Source organism: Dendrobates tinctorius, unplaced genomic scaffold, assembly GCF_039654945.1.
Source record: "Dendrobates tinctorius isolate UK_male_01 unplaced genomic scaffold, ASM3965494v1 ptg000155l, whole genome shotgun sequence".
NCBI lineage: Eukaryota > Metazoa > Chordata > Amphibia > Anura > Dendrobatidae > Dendrobates > Dendrobates tinctorius.
In genome coordinates this window covers 23,329,767-23,347,862 of record NW_027361822.1, presented here as the reverse complement: position 1 = coordinate 23,347,862, position 18,096 = coordinate 23,329,767, and the positions used below count along the sequence as shown (strand labels likewise).

Sequence of the window (18,096 nt, the reverse complement as noted above, 5' to 3'; positions counted from 1 at the left end):
ATTTCCTGCAGCGCACGGCGCCGCTAAGCCCCGCCCCCTCCCGGCTCCCTGCCCACCCCATCCGGTCATCGGCGCCTACTAGCGCACATGGACGCTTGCGATCGGTGCGCAGATCGTGCGCTGGCCGTGCGCTAGTAGGATTTTAGCGTGCGCTGCGCACTTTTGAAGGTGCGCCGGTGTGCGCCGAACGCAGCATGTTGCATTTTGGTGCGCACGGCGCACCTTCAAAAGTGCGCAGCGCACCCTAAAATCCTACTAGCGCACGATCTGCGCACCCTATGCTAAAGATGGGGTGCGCAGATCGCAAGCGTCCATGTGCGCTAGTAGGCGCCGATGACCGGATGGGGCGGGCAGGGAGCCGGGAGGGGGCGGGGCTTAGCGGCGCCGTGCGCTGCAGGAAATAAACGCTAGTGTGAAACTAGCCTTATTAGTAGCTTTCACCTCACAGGAAATAGTACTCCAGTTAGGAACCAGAGTAACAGTTCTGGTATAAGAAACAAGAATCAATTATATATATTTTATTACTTTTTTTTAACAGAAATAACAAAATGTCTGCCTCTTTCCCCTTTCCCTATCCAAAATGCTGGGGTAAGATTATCTCTACAGAGTGAAAATGAGAGTAATGCTCACCGGCACTACAAGCTCCAGATAACAGCTACTTAGTAGGACGGAGAGGGAAGCATCCATGGATCTTATAACAGTCCCCAAGGCAGGTAGAAAAGGAGACACAGGTAGTGCTGCTCAGCTCATACGGAGAACTATGTTGTAATCCAGGTAAGAAAAATAGCGGCACTCAATACCAAATAAAGTGCTGACCTTTCATTGAAGCATGAAATTGCTAAACCGGGAAGATGAAAACCCAGCGGATAACATGACTTGACTTTGTTAATCACGTTTTAGAAGAGGGTTAATCTGAATCCAACTAAATATCAATTTATGTGCAAGAAGCAATAAACCTTGTCATGCTCGCCATGTCTGTCATGTCTGCCATGTCTGTTTTGCCTCAAGAACCCCTGGAGCGGTGTGCACGCGCATCTCGTGTCTGCTATCCTGCATGTTCCCTAGAGCAGTGTGCACACTCACCTCATGTCTGTTGAGCTGCAGGATGCCTGCGTTTCTGCTCTAGAATCCCTGATCATGTGTCCTTCCTATGTTCCAGCATAGGCTGGTTCTGCATTCGTCTCTGTATGTCTGAAACCCTGATCATGTGACCTTTCCTAGGATCCTGCACTGTCTGGTTCTGCAATCGTCTCTGCATGTCTAGAAACCCTGATCATGTGACCATTCCTAGGATCCTGCACTGTCCGGTTCTGCAATCGTTTCTGCATGTCTGAAACCCTGATCATGTGACCTTTCCTAGGATCCTGCACTGTCCGGTTCTGAAATCGTCTCTGCAGGTCTGAAGCCCTGATCATGTGACCGCGCTCTGTGATCCTAGAGGAGCTGAACTGGAAGCTCTTCCCTGGTCCTGACCCGGAAGTGGTGGTGCTATGCCCTATATCAGACCGCCCCTTCCTATGCTCAGGGCCTGAGTATTGTGTGGCTTCTCTGCAAGGCTGCTTGGTCTGTGGGGTTGCTCCCTCTATTCTGTGCCCTTGCACTCTGCTCTGTCGTGCGTCTCTTACGCTCCGTGCTCGGTATTCCGTCTCTTGTCTCGTGCCTTGTCTAGTGTTTGTCCTTCGCGTTATGTTTTGTCTTTGCCTTGTAGTCCTTGTTTGCTCTGATTCTGTTCCGTGTTTCCATGTTTCCTGTCTCGCTTTGCTTTGTGGCTTCAGGTACCCCTCTCTGTACCCTGTCCCTGACATGTCTCCCTACACGTGCAGGCCTCGTCTCTGTACCCTGTCCCTGGCGTGCCTCTCTGCATGTGCAGGCCTCACTCTGTACCCTGTCTAGTCCCAAGGTTCTCCCTTGGCCCGGCTCTGGGCTTCGGCCTACGCTCCGCTGCTAGACTCTGTCTCTGTCCCTGGCGTGCCCCTTGGCGCGCGCAGGCCTCGGCTTGTACTTTGGCCCTGGCATGCCCTCTGCATGTGCAGGACTCTGACTCTTTCCTTATACCTTGCCTCTGATGTTTTGTGCGCTCTTGCACTTTTCGTACTAGGCTTTGCCGTGCGGTATCGCACTCGTCTCTGTCCTGTACCTTTGCCTAGCCCTGCCTTGTGGCTCCGTGCCTCCGTGCAGGTGCCTGGTCGCCTGTGCCTGCCTGGTGTGCCTCAGCCGTGTCGCCTCTAGCTGAGCTCGCCTGTGTGCCTCAGCCGTGCCCCCGTCCAGTGCTATAGTGGTTTCCGGCTGCGTGGCCGCAGCGGTGCCGCCTCTAGTCATGCCCGGATGCTTATGCCATTGTCGGTACAACCTGCCGGTGCCCCCCGCTGTGGTCTCCGTGCTCCCTTGTACGCACGCTGGTTCTCGCACTGTGCCTTTTCGTGCTACTCTTGCACAAAGCCTTTTGCCTCTTTGCTCTGCTCTGAACCCTAGTTTGCCTGCCGGATTCCGTAACCTGCCGACCGCTGCCAGAGGTCCGGACCTAGATGACTGCGGCCTGATGTCCGGAGATGATGTCCGTAGCCTGCTTCCTGGACCCTGTCGGTCGATGCCAGCACCCCAGATTCAGATGCCATTGAACCCGTCCCTGGCGTGCCCTCGCATGCGCAGGCCTCCGTCCTGTGAACCCGAACCTGGCGTGTCCGTTGACACGCATCATGTCGTTAACCCTGTCTTATTTCCTTGCATGGAACCCTGGCTGACTTTCGGATGTCCGGATCCTGATGATTGCCTACAGAGCTTCAGAACCTGATGTCCCGGTTGATCTTCGCTTGCTGTCCGGAGTCTGATGTCATCGTGCCTCCGCCTACCATCTGCACGTACCATGCCTGGACTTTGGTGTGCCCTTGCACGCACTTTGCTATGTTGTCCCTGTTCTGGTTATGTTTGTACCTGATGTTATCCCTGAAGCCTTCCTTAAATGAAGTTTCTTTGAACTAACGTTTCGCCTTGTCTTGTTTCCCTGAGCCGGCCGTCTGGTCCAGCTGCCGTGGTGGCTCACCCCCTTGGTCTTGCCCCTGACACTCCCTGTATAGGTTAGCTCGCCCTGGGTGGGTGCCACGGCCCAGAGGGTCCACTCATTCAAAGAAGAAACGACTCAGCGTAAGTTGACGCTCGTCACAAACCTCCTACCACAGTTTTACCGTGTGTGTGTCCAGTGTCCGTTCTTCTACATACACTAATAAAAGAAACCTTGGTGTCTCCGACCAAACCTGCTGATTATGAGTATACAATTGTAATAACTTCACTCCAAAAAATAAATTAGAATTCTGCAGCATGTCTATAAGATCAGTATAAGGTTCTGCTGAGCACTTTGTATCTTTGGCCTTTGGATGTATCCCAAACTTGTGGAGAAACAAATATGTCATAGTCAGCGCCAACAGGGGAAGGGGGTGAAGACTGGGCAATCGCTCAGGGCCCCATCCACTAAGGGCCTTTGACTTCTGGCAATGATTATATTTTATGTTCACTGAGTTTGTACTGCTCATGTATCACAACTAACGTGCACAGTACAAACGTGATCATAGAGAGCATGCACGGGAGAAGGGCGGCCATATCTCCAATCAGAGTGCAGAGAGTGAGTCATGAGATCACCCTTCTGTGGAGGAGAGGGGACTTCACTCACTCAATCCTGATTCAGCACTCATCTTTATTAAAGTTCCCTGCAGCAAAGCTCAACTGGTGAAGCAACCAAGACATGGAGGGGCTCTGCCTGTCTGCCTCTGACAGCCGAGGAACAGCAGCCAGGACCAGGGGACATCAGTGGATGATAGCAAAGAGCACAAGAACCACAGAGGGTGACAGACTGATAACAGAGAGCACATGGAGTGACAGGCTGAAAACCGAGAACACTAGAACAAAAGCACAAGGGGTGGATCACAAGCAAATGGTAGCACAAAAGCACCAGGGTTGTGAGGCAGACAACAGAGGACAATAGCTCACAGAATGAGACATAACCAAGGATGCTAGCGCAGTTAGTGACAAGCAGACCAGATCACTGGATGAAGAACTAAATATAAACATGGAGAATATGGCAAGAAATGAGAAGCGGATAACAGAGGACACTAGTGACTATAAAAGAGAATGAGGATGAGCCGGATAAAGGGGCTATATGTGTCTGACAGTCACTCACTATGGGCCCCATTCATTGTCTTACGTGCCTTGATGGACACAGCTGACGTCTCCTATGTTATCCACAGTCTGATCAACTCTCGCGCCTGTAAAGGAGGGAACAGGAGCTACGCAGGTGCAACAGACTGTGGATGATATAGGAGACGTCAGCCACATCAGTAAAGGCAGGTGATTAGCTTACGGAGCGGGAGAATGATACAAGACATTTCCTTAGGGTACGTGCACACGCTGCGGAATGCTCTGCGGATTCGTCCGTGCGGATTTTGTAAAATCCGCAGGTCAGAAGACCGGCGGTTTATCTGCGGATTGCCCTGCAGTTTATCATCTCTACAATGGAGGAGATGGTAAACCGCAGCGGAATCCACAGAAAGAAGTGACATGTCAATTCTTTCTGCGGATTTGAAACCGCAGATAATCCGCGCGGAAAATTCCGCACAGACTGCACTGCGGTTTTCATTTTCCATAGGTTAGAATGCTACTGTACGGACCCGCAGGGCCAAAACCGCTGTGGATCCGCAGCAGAATCCGCAGCGTGTGCATACACCCTTAGGTTTGTGGGGTGGCTGAACTCTTGCTTTTATATGCAGCTGAAAGGTGGTATTTACAGTTTATATAGGCTTGTTCCCTTTAACCCCTTCCCGACACATGACGTAGTTACATCATAAGTTGTGATGACTGTGATGCGGGCTGGCTCGCCGAGTTATTTGGCCATCACCTACATCTAACAGCCATGGATGCAGCAGAGCTCTGACTGCGACTGTAAACATGGGAAATTTCACTGTTATTTATTGACATCTGCATTAACAGGCGCTGACAGCGAAGGCGCCATTCCATGCTTCCATCGGCGTGCCCTTGACGTGATCGCGGAGCGCCGATGGGTTGACTTGTAATAGATAAGTTCCATGCTCCATTTTTGTTATCCACGCACACTTGGTGCAACCCTCCACAAGGTTGTAGTAATACAGAGAAATCCAGAAACCAGGGCACCAGCCGCCCTCCTTTGGTAACTTTATTGGTTCAGAAAAATCACGTTTTCTCTGCGCAGGGTCTTTTATCAAGCCATAAAAAATGTAGATATGCCCTGCGTGGCCAAAACGTTGTGATTTTTCTGTACCAATGTTACCAAAGGAGGGCGGCTAGTGCCCTGGTTCCTCCATTTCTCTGAGGTTGTCTTTACAGTCGGGGATCTGCAGAAGATCTCTTGTAGCTGGTGTTCATAGGAGATGGAGATTTTTGCTATACATAGCAGTGCTGGTGCACTGATATATGTACAGCATAGATGATTAGATGATCGCAGCTTCAAGTCCCCTAAGGGGACTACCAAATACAGTAAAAAGAAAAAGATGTTCTAAAAAATTTGGAAAAAATATATATATAAAAGATCAAATCACCTCCTTTCCCCTATTAACCCCTTCACCCCCAAGGGTGGTTTGAACGTTCATGACCGGGCCAATTTTTACAATTCTGACCACTGTCCCTTTATGAGGTCATAACTCTGAAACACTTCAATGGATCCCGGTGATTGTGACACTGTTTTCTCGTGACATATTGTACTTCATGATAGTGGTAAAATTTCATTCAAATAACTTGCGTTTATTTGTGAAAAAAATGGAAATTTGGCGAAAATTTCGCAATTTTCCAACTTTGAATTTTTATGCCCTTAAATCACAGCGATACGGTACACAAAAAACTTGATAAATAACATTTCCCACATGTTTACTTTACATCAGCACAATTTTGGAACCAAAATTTTTTTGTTAGGAAGTTATAAGGGTTAAAAATTGACCAGCGATTTCTCATTTTTGCAACACCGTTTTATTTTTACGGACCACATCACATTTGAAGCCACTTTGAGGGGTCTATATGATAGAAAATACCCAAAAGTGACACCATTCTAAAAACTGCACCCCTTAAGGTGCTCAAAACCACATTCAAGAAGTTTATTAACCTTTAGGTGCATCACAGGAATTTTTTGAATATTTAAAAAAAAAAATGAATATCTAACTTTTTTTCACAAAAAAATACTTCAGGTTCAATTTTTTTTATTTTACCAAGGGTAACAGGACAAATTGGACTGCAAAAGTTATTGCACAATTTGTCCTGAGTACGCTGATACCTGATATGTTGGGGGGAACCACTGTTTCGGCGCATGGCCGAGCTTGGAAGGGAAGGAGCGCCGTTTGACTTTTTCAATGCAAAATTGGCTGGAATTCAGATCTGACACCATGTCGCGTTTGGAAAGCCCCTGATGTATCAAAACAGTGGAAACCTCCCACAAATGACACCATTTTGGAAACTAGACCCCCCAAGGAACTTATCTAGATGTGTGGTGAGAACTTTGAACCCCCAAGGGCTTCATAGAAGTTTATAACATACAGCCGTACAATTAAAAAATCATATTTTTTCCACAAAAATGATCTTTTCACCCTCAATTCTTATTTTTCCAAGGGTAACAGGGCCCTAAAAGGTATTGTTCAATTTGTCCTGAGTACGCTGATACTCCACATGTGGGGGTAAACCACTATTTGGGCGCATGGCAGAGCTCGGAAGGGAAGCACCGCCATTTGACGTTTTTGGCTGGAATTGAGATCTGAAACCATGTCGCGTTTGGAAAGCCCCTGATGTACCAAAACAGTGGAAACCCCCCACAAGTGACACCATTTTGGAAACTATACCCCCAAGGAACTTATCTAGATGTGTGGTGAGCACTTTGACCCCTCCAGTGCTTCATAGAAGTTTATAACGCCCGGGCGTGAAAATAAAAAATTTGTATTTTTTCCACAAACATGATCTTTTAGTCACCAATTTTTTTATTTTCCCAAGGGTAATAGGAGAAATTGGACCCCAAAAGTTGTTGTCCAATTTGTCCTGAGTACGCTGATACCCCATATGTAGGAGAAAACTACTGTATGGGCACACGTCAGGGCTCAGAAGGGAAGTAGTGACGTTTAGGAATGCAGACTTTGATGGAATGGTCTGCGGGTGTCATGTTGTCTTTGGAAAGCCCCTAATGTACCTAAACAGTGGAAACCCCCCACAAATGACACCATTTTGGAAACTAGACCCCCTAAGGAACTTATTTAGATGTGTGGTTAGCACTTTGAACCCCCAAGGGCTTCGCAGAAGTTTATAGTGCCCGGGCATGAAAATAAAAAAATCGTATTTTTTCCACATACATGATCAATTAGTCCCCAATTTTTTTATTTTCCCAAGGGTAACAGGAGAAATTGGACCCCAAAAGTTGTTGTCCAATTTGTCCTGAGTACGCTGACACCCCATTTGTGGGAGAAAACTACTGTATGGGCACACGTTGGGGCTTGGAATGGAAGTAGTGACGTTTTGGAATGCAGACTTTGATGGAATGGTCTGCGGGTGTCATGTGCGTTTGGAGAGCCCCTAATCTACCTAAACTAATGAAACTCCCCACAAGTGACCCCATTTTGGACACTAGACCCCCCACGGAACTTATCTAGATGTGTGGTGAGCACTTTGAACCTCCAAGTGCTTCACAGAAGTTTATAACGCCCGGGCGTGAAAATAAAAAAAATCATTTTTTTCCACAAAAATGATATTTTTGCCCCCAATTTTTTATTTTCCTAACGGTAACAGGAGAAATTGGACCCCAAAAGTTGTTTTGCAATTTGTCCTGAGTAGGCTGATACCCTACATGTGGGGGTAAAACACTGTTTGGGCGCATGGCAGAGCTTGGAAGGGAAGGAGCACCATTTGACTTTTTCAACTCAGAATTGGCTGGAATTGAGATCAGACGCCATGTTGCATTTGGAGAGCACCTGATGTGCCCAAACAGTGGAAACCCCCCCAATTCTTACTCCAACCCTAAACCCAACACACCCCTAACCCTAATCTCAGCCCTAACCCTAGCCCTAACCCTAACCCAAGCCCTAACCCTAACCCTAGCCCTAACCCTAGCCCTAACCCTAATGGGAAAATGGAAATAAATACATTTTCTTTTAATTTTATTATTTTTCCCTTACTAAGGGGGTGATAACGGGGGGTTTGATTTACTATTTATGGCGGTATTTATTTTTGGTGGCTGTCGCACGCTAAAAGACGCTTTTTATTGTAAAAATAGTTTTTGCATCACCACATATTGAGAGCTATAATTTTTCCGTATTTTGACTCACTGAGTCATGTGAGGTCTTATTTTTTGCGGGACGAGTTGACGTTTTTATTGGTACCATTTTCGGGCATGTGACATTTTTTGATCGCTTTTTATTCCGATTTTTGGGACGCAGAATGAACAAAAACCAGCGTTTCATGAATATCTTTTGGGGGGGTGCGTTTACACCGTTCCGCGTGCGGTAAAATTGATAAAGCGGTTTTATTCTTTGGGTCAGTACGGTTACAGCGATACCTCATTTAGGTCGTTTTTTATGTTTTGTCGGTTTTATGCAATGAAAACTATTTTATATAAAAAATAATTATTTTTGTATCGCTTTATTCTGCAAGCTAAAACTTTTTTATTTTTTCGCTGATGATGCTGTATGGCAGCTCGTTTTTTGCGGGACAAGATGACGTTTTAAGCTGTACATGGCTATTTATATGCGTCTTTTTGATCGCGCGTTATTGCACTTTTTGTTTGGCGGTATGATAATAAATCATTATTTTTTGCTTCGTTTTTTATTTTTCTTTTTTAAGGGGTTCGCTAAAGGGGTTAACTAATGGGACAGTTTTATAGGGCAGGTCGTTACGGACGTGGCGATACCTAATATATGTACTTTTATTGTTTGTTTTTTTTTATTTCCAAAAAATGGATTTATTGGGGGAATATTTTTTTTTTTCTAATTTATTTGGCGATTTTTTTTAAATTATTTTAACACTTTTTTTTTTTTAAACTTTATTACATAGTCCCAGGTGGGACATCACTGTCCTGTGACAGATCGCTGATCTGTCACATCACAGAGCACTGTGACAGATCAGCGATCTGTCACAGGCACTGCTGCAGACTGCCTCATGCCTGCGCTTTGCAGGCACTAAGGAAGCCAGCTCCCTACAGGCCCCCGTCGCCATCTTGGATTCGGGGGCTTGTAGGGAAAGAGACCCCCGCAGCAGCGCTGCACATTGCGCTGCCGTGGGGGGCTCAGGGAAGCACGGAGGGAGCCCCCTCCCTGCCGATGCTTCCCTTTAACCCCCGGTGTTTAATCGCGGTGTGCAAGGGGTTAACGTGTCGGGGGCGGTCCGTGACCACCCCTAACACATAGTGCCGGGTGTCAGCTGTGATAATCAGCTGACACCCGGCCGCGATCAGCGGCGCTCACCACGTGGGCGCCGCTGATCGTGGTAGACGTACTATCCCATCCATGGGCATAGGGGCCCGGGTCCCATGGTCGGGATAGTACGTCTGATGTCAGGAAGGGGTTAAAAATTAAGAAATAACAAAAATACACATATTTGGTATCGCTGGGTTTGTAAAGGTTTGAACTCATAGAATCGTAGAGTTGGAAGGGACCTCCTGGGCCATCTGGTCCAACCCCCTGCTCAAAGCAGGATTCACTAAATCATCCCAGTCAGATGTCTGTCCTGCCTCTGTTTGAAGACTTCCATTTCTAAGTGAAGATGGCTTTAAGGTGCAATGATACACTGCGCTGCTGTAGTTATAATTCAAGGAACTTTATTGGTGCCTACACGTTTCCTGAGCTGTCCCAGCTCACTTCATCAGGGATGCCCTGATGAAGTGAGCTGGGACAGCTCAGGAAACGCGTAGGAACCAATAAAGTTCCTTGAATTATACCTACAGCAGCGCAGTGTATCATTGCACCTTAAAGCCATCTTCACTTACAAGTCCTTGGACCCTGTGCAGACTGCAGCAGCTGTTTCATGCGTTTGTAGGTGTTGTGACCGAAGTTTCACAACCCTATCAGGTGAGTCTCTCCTTGCCTCACCATTACAATTGTGTTTTAAAGGTTTCACACAGTGGATGCGCCCTGTTTTGTTTCTTTGAAGACTTCCATTGAAGGAGAACTCACCACCTCTCGTGGCAGCCTGTTCCACTCATCGATCACCCTTACGTGAAAAAGTTTTTTCTAATATCTAATCTGTGTCTCCTCCCATTCAGTTTCATCCCATTGCTTCTAGTCTTTCCTTGTGCAAATAAGAATAAAGTTGATCCTTCTACAATGTGACAGCCCTTTAGATATTTCTAGACGGCTATTAAGTCTCCTCTCAGTCTTCCTTTTTGCATGCTAAACATTCCCAAATCCTGTAACGGTTCCTCATAGGACAGGGTTTGCAGACCGGTCACCATTCTGGCCACCAAGATCTATCAAAATATTGAATAAATTAATCTGATTGGTAAATGGTGTGATGAGAAAAAAAATAAGGAGGGACCACAGCTTAAGGCCGACATCCAGATGGCGGAGGATCAACCGACTGAGCTCAGGCGGATGCTGGATGCGCTAGGAGAGCGGGCCACAGAGATAGAGAGGGCGGCAGTGTTAAGCAAATATATGGGTGTGCATGTAACAGCAAAAGCAAAGAGGACAGTGGATTACAGGAGAGATGGGCCCCCATCTTTAAGGTACCAGGATATACCACAGTTCAATGAGGACACCTTGAATATTGATGAACATCTCCGGTTATTTGAGGACCTCTGCCTGCTGCATGAGGTGTCTATCAGTGACTGGCCCAGATTTTTGAGCGTTGGCCTGACTGGAAAAGCAAGAGAAGCTTTTAATAACCCGTCTTCTGGAGATCAGAGATGTTACTCTACCATTCACATCGAGGAATGCCGTCACGCCTGAAACCTACCGCAGGAAGTTTCAGGAGTCTGACAAGCCCGGTGCACACACACATCTGGAGTTTGCTAGGGTAATACATGGCCGCTGGGGGGTAGCTTGTGCGGCCGCTCCAGTACTCACTGTGCTGGAGGCTGTTTCATCACCCGTTTGTTGATCACTTTGGGGACCCAATTGACTGCAGACAGAGGCTGGAATCAACTTTAACAACTCAGCTTTATTCTCTTCAGGGCACAGCACGTCCAATACAGCAACAGGACTCTTCGCTTGGTAACAGCAGTACATCTTCATCTACAGCAGTACGTCACTTCTTCCTTCACTTCACACATATGCACCACACAGGCAAGCTGACACGTCACACGGAGCACGATGAACACGGAACACTTCCCTTCTTCCAGAGCCTGACTTCAGCCCACGAAGGTACCCGACTTTTCCGTTACAGCTCACCCCCTAAAGGCACTGTTGCTCCTGTTCGTGTCCTAGATTCACAGCTCACTAAACTCTCCTCAATGCTTCTGTACTCCAGCTGCTACTCCCACAGGGATCCTTCCACGAAACTCCCTGGCTTGCAATTCTCCAGACACCGGCTGTAGTGATATGTCGTTCACGAACGATCCAACACAAAGAGCCGGCTCCCTGCTGTGAATCATGGGAGCCGGCACCCCAGTGAGAGCCACTAAAATCTTTGAATGGCTCTCACTGGGCGTAAAATACCGGTGTTCGGCAGACGTAACCCCGCCCACCAGAACGAAACTCTGCCCACTCAGCAATCTAATTGGTTCCTAGCAAGTGGGCGGAGTTTCAGACGCAATAGGGATCCATTTAGGATCCAAAAAGAGCCGACTCTTTTTGGTGAGCGGAGCCATCAGAGCTGGATCACCAAAAAGTGCCGGACTGCCCATCACTAAGCGGCTGGACTCAATAGACTCAACTAACTCTTGAAGGGAAATCTATCTCCTTTCCTCCTATCTAGCCACTCCTCTAAGTTAACCCTTTTAATGTCAGCTCACTAGTTGAGCTCAGTGTCCCCATCTAGTGGCCCTTTTCTAATACTACATCTGCTCCGCACACCTCGAACACACACAGCTCCGCTCCTACACCTCATACACACGGTTCTGCTCCATACACCCTGTACACACACGGCTCCGCTCCGTGCATACGCGGCTCTGCTCCGTACACCTCGTACACACGCGGCTCTGCTCCGTACACCTCGTACACACACGGCTCCGCTCCATACACCTCATACACACACGGCTCTGCTCCGTACACCTCATACACACACGGCTCCGCTCCGTACACCTCGTACACACGCGGCTCCGCTCCGTACACCTCGTACACACGCGGCTCCGCTCCCTACACCTCGTACACACGCGGCTCCGCTCCGTACACCTCTTACACACGCGGATCCGCTCCGTACACCTCATACACACGCGGCTCTGCTCCGTACACCTCATACACACACGGCTCCGCTCCGTACACCTCGTACACACACGGCTCCGCTCCGTACACCTCGTACACACACGGCTCCGCTCCGTACACCTCGTACACACACGGCTCCGCTCCGTACACCTCATACACACACGGCTCCGCTCCGTACACCTCGTACACACACGGCTCCGCTCCGTACACCTCGTACACACACGGCTCCGCTCCGTACACCTCGTACACACACGGCTCCGCTCCGTACACCTCTTACACACGCGGCTCCGCTCCGTACACCACATACACACACGGCTCTGCTCCGTACACCTCATACACACACGGCTCCGCTCCGTACACCTCGTACACACACGGCTCCGCTCCGTACACCTCGTACACACACGGCTCCGCTCCGTACTCCTCGTACACACACGGCTCCGCTCCGTACACCTCGTACACACACGGCTCCGCTCCGTACACCTCATACACACACGGCTCCGCTCCGTACACCTCGTACACACACGGCTCCGCTCCGTACACCTCGTACACACGCGGCTCCGCTCCGTACACCTCGTACACACACGGCTCCGCTCCGTACACCTCGTACACATGCGGCTCCGCTCCGTACACCTCGTACACACGCGGCTCCGCTCCGTACACCTCGTACACACACGGCTCCGCTCCGTACACCTCGTACACACACGGCTCCGCTCCGTACACCTCGTACACACGCGGCTCCGCTCCGTACACCTCATACACACACGGCTCCGCTCCGTACACCTCATACACACGCGGCTCCGCTCCGTACACCTCGTACACACACGGCTCTGCTCCGTACACCTTGTACACACACGGCTCTGCTACATCCCCCCTGTAAACCCCTCCTGACCCCACACAGAAACTTCCCCTCATCCAGCACCATGACAACCAGCACAGCAGAGTCCTGCATACACTGAGGCCCCTGATCATGTGACCCCTGACTCCTCCCCTCCTGTGACCTCATCCCAGGTCCTGTGCGCACAGAGCAGCCATATATGTGGAGTGCGGCTCTGCAGGTGGAGGTAGGTGCTGGAGATTCCCCATTACTGGGCACAGGGGGCAGTAACCCCTTCATTACTGGGCACAGGGGGCAGTAACCCCTTCAGCGCTGAGACTATTTTGGTGCTTTTATGTTGCCCCTTTCTAAAAATTACAAAGTTTTCTGTTTCTTTTGATAGATACATATGACTCAATTATGAACGATGGAAACACATTTTCCGCACACAGTACAGTGCCCTTTTATTGGACCCTGCACAGTATAATGTTCCCCCAGTACTGCCATCCCCCACACAGTATAATGTTTCCACAGTCCCGCCATCCCCCACACACAGTATAATGTTCCCCCAGTACCGCCATCCTCCCACACACAGTATAATGTTCCCCCAGTACCACCATCCCCCCACACACAGTATAATGTCCCCACAGTCTCGCCATCCCCCACACACAGTATAATGTTCCCACAGTACCGCCATCCCCCACACACAGTATAATGTTCCCACAGTACCACCATCCCCCCACACACAGTATAATGTTCCCCCAGTACCACCATCCCCTCACACACAGTATAATGTTCCCCCAGTACCGCCATCCTCCCACACACAGTATAATGTTCCCACAGTACCACCATCCCCCCACACACAGTATAATGTCCCCACAGTCCCGCCATCCCCCACACACAGTATAATGTTCCCACAGTACCGCCATCCCCCCCACACAGTATAATGTTCCCCCAGTACCACCATCCCCCACACACAGTATAATGTTCCCACAGTACCACCATCCCCCCCACACACAGTATAATGTTCCCACAGTACCGCCATCCCCCACACACAGTATAATGTTCCCACAGTACCACCATCCCCCCACACACTGTATAATGTTCCCACAGTACCACCATCCCCCCACACACAGTATAATGTTCCCCCAGTACTGCCATCCCCCACACAGTATAATGTTCCCACAGTACCACCATCCCCCCACACACAGTATAATGTTCCCCCAGTACCTCCATCCCCCCACACTATAATGTTCCCACAGTACCACCATCCCCCTCACACAGTATAATATTCCCACAGTACCGCCATCCCCCCACACACAGTATAATGTTTCCACAGTACCGCCATCCCCCACACAGTATAATGTTCCCACAGTACCGCCATCCCCCCACACACAGTATAATGTTCCCACAGTACCGCCATCCCCCCTCACACAGTATAATGTTCCCCCAGTACCACCATCCCCAACACACAGTATAATGTTCCCACAGTACCACCATCCCCCCACACACAGTATAATGTTCCCCCAGTACTGCCATCCCCCACACACAGTATAATGTTCCCACAGTACCACCATCCCCCCACACACAGTATAATGTTCCCCCAGTACCGCCATTCCCCACACACAGTATAATGTTCCCCCAGTACCACCATCCCCCACACACAGTATAATGTTCCCCCAGTACCGCCATCCTCCCGCACACAGTATAATGTTCCCCCAGTACCACCATCCCCCACACACTGTATAATGTTCCCCCAGTACTGCCATCCCCCCACACACTGTATAATGTTCCCACAGTACCGCCATCCCCCACATACAGTATAATGTTCCCCCAGTACCGCCATCCCCCACACACTGTATAATGTTCCCCCAGTACTGCCATCCCCCCACACACTGTATAATGTTCCCACAGTACCACCATCTCCCACACACAGTATAATGTTCCCCCAGTACCGCCATCCCCCACACACAGTATAATGTTCCCCCAGTACTGCCATCCCCCATACACAGTATAATGTTCCCCCAGTACTGCCATCCCCCACACACAGTATAATGTTCCCACAGTACCGCCATCCCCCCACACACAGTATACACTGTGTTCCAAATTATTATGCAAAACATATTTCCTCATATTTTCTCTAAATTACCTATATGAATTGCAGTCATTGTTATTTTCCAGTCATCTACTATTCTAGTATAATTGCAATGTTTTTGAACAAACTGCCTATGAAAACAGTATATTTTTAAAAATAAGAAACACTCAAAATGCATGTTCCAAATTATTATGCACAGCAGAGTTTTCAACCTTTTTATTTTTATTTTGAACAAAAAAATGGTCAATTGTGAAATTATAAGCATTATCAGCTTATTACAAAATGAAATCAAACAGTTTTCAAGTCAAAACTTTATTCTAGGTGATGTTACATTTGCACATAGGACCCCTTGTTCGAAAGAAGCTTCTGAACTCTCTTGTCCATTGAATTTGTCAGTTTTTGGATGGTTTGTGCTTCAATTGTTTTGCATGTGGACAGAATACCCTCCCAGAGCTGTTGCTTAGATGTGAACTGCCTCCCGCCATCATAGACACTACTTTTGATGATGCTCCAGAGGTTCTCATTGGGGTTGAGGTCAGGGGAAGATGGTGGCCACACCATAAGTTTGTCCTCTTTTATGCCCATAGCAGCCAGAGATGCAGATGTGTTATTTGCAGCATGAGACGGTGCATTATCATGCATGAAAATGATCTTGCTGCGGAAAGCACGGTTCTTCCTCTTGAACCATGGCAGGAAGTGCTGTTTTAGAAACTCCACATAGATTATGGAGTTCATCTTTACCCCTTCAGGGATCCTAAAGGGGCCGACAATCTCTCTCCCCATGATTCCAGCTCAAAACATTACTCCACCTCCTCCTTGTTGGCGCCTTAGCCGTGTTTTCATGGGGTGTCCATAAACCAGCCAGCCTCCACTCCATCCATCTGGACCATCGAGCGTTGCACGGCACTCATCGGTGAACAAAACAGTTTGGAAGTCAGTCTTCTTGTATCGTTTGGCCCACTGGAGCCGTTTCTGCTTGTGTGCAGTGGATAGAAGTGGTCAACAGGATGGCTTACGCACAGCTGCAAACCTCTGAAGGACCCTGCATCTTGTTGTTTCGGGGGACGTTGGAGGCACCAGCAGCTTCAAAAACTTGTCTGCTAATATGACAAGGCATTTTTGCAGCTGCTCTTTGAACCTGACGCAATTGCCTGTTGGAAAGAGTCCTCAATTTTTCCTTATCAGCACGCACACGTGTGTGCTGGGAATCAGCTACATACTTCTTGATTGTGCAATGATCACGATGAAGTGTCTTGGCAATGTTGATTGTAGTCATGCCTTGACCTAAATACTCCACAATTTGTTGCTTCTCAGCAGCTGACGCATCCTTTTTCTTTCCCATTTTGGCAAAAAATGTAGGCTGCTTAATAATGTGGAACAGCCTTCTTAAGTAGTCTTGCCTTTATTTGGTCACACCTGCCAAACTAATTTGCACAGGTATCTGCAATTGCTTTCAGTGATATAAAGAGCCCTGACACACATCACCATCAATGAGTTTAAATGACAAACAAAAAAATTCTAACCTTATCACTCCTAAACTCTTTTTGCATAATAATTTGGAAGACAGTGTAATGTTCCCACAGTACCGCCATCACACACACACAGTATAATGTTCCCACAGTACCGCCATCCCCCATACACAGTATAATGTTCCCCCAGTACTGCCATCCCCTCACACATTATAATGTCCCCACAGTACCGCTATCTCCCCCACACAGTATAATGTTCCCACAGTACCGCCATCCCCCCACACACAGAATAATGTACACACAGTACCGCCATCCCCCCACACAGTATAATGTTCCCCCCAGTACCGCCATCCCCCACACACTGTATAATGTTCCCCAAGTACCACCATCCCCCCCACAGTATACCGCCATCCCCCCACACACAGTATAATGTTCCTACAGTACCGCCATTCCCCATACACAGTATAATGTTCCCCCAGTACTGCCATCCCCTCACACATTATAATGTCCCCACAGTACCGCCATCCCCCCCACGCAGTATAATGTTCCCACAGTACCGCCATCCCCTTAAATACTTCACTGGAACTGCCAATACAAATTTGGTGAAATGATAGATGATGGTTAAGACGTAGCTATGCCCTGTCCTGCTGGGCTCTATCTTCAGATGATCAATGGCTTCCATTTGTTATGGACGTCGACTCACAATGAGATGCAGTGGTGGTTTATCATCAGCTTTCACGGTTTTCCGACTCACGGATGTGTGACATTCCTGCCCACATTTTTAAATATGTCCTCTCATGCCAATCCAATAGAATCGCCTACGGCCTGTGGCTTGTGTCTTTTGCACTCCAAAGTTACCTGACAGATCATGATAGGCAGTGAGGACAATGTCTACATCTCTCCCTGTGATCACAATTTGATGGAGATGAGTAACGGTGATGGGTTCCACGGTACTGCGATACAGCAAACCTTTCTTCACAAGAACTGTTTTCGCTGTCTCCACAGACAAAGTAACTGAGGGTCAGCATCGCCTCTGAGATTTCTCCCGGGAGCTTTTCCCGTGATTAGTAATTCCAAAATTTCTGCAATCACTCGACTTTCCGTCTGTACTTGTATCCATCTCGTTTCCTCTTGCGGAGAGTATGGACTGTCTTACTGAGACTGAAATATATATGAAGATTGAAAAATACCCCAACAGTGTATACTGGTGTACACTTCGAATACATAACCCTTTTTCTACTTTTTAGATTCTTGTCTAATCCATACTGAGGCTGTGAGTGTCTTTGTAGGACTCCTGAAATATACACGCAGATTTTAATGTTTAAATTATGCTATATATACCTGCTATCCAGTGATACTGTACCCTTTCTCAAC

The 18,096-nt window shown here is 48.2% G+C and overlaps 1 protein-coding gene and 1 long non-coding RNA gene across 2 annotated transcripts in view; both read left to right on the top strand.

The window, feature by feature from the left end:
- Positions 1 to 18,096, top strand: part of LOC141051188 (uncharacterized) — a 181,746-nt gene that overhangs the window by 122,577 nt on the left and 41,073 nt on the right. Inside the window, 1 exon segment of the mRNA XM_073548052.1 lies at positions 13,349 to 13,405. Coding sequence (XP_073404153.1) covers positions 13,349 to 13,405 — 57 coding nt within the window.
- Positions 388 to 2,975, top strand: LOC141051147 (uncharacterized). Its single transcript, XR_012220583.1, has 2 exons — positions 388 to 774; positions 2,473 to 2,975. It is a non-coding gene; the product is annotated as an uncharacterized lncRNA (long non-coding RNA).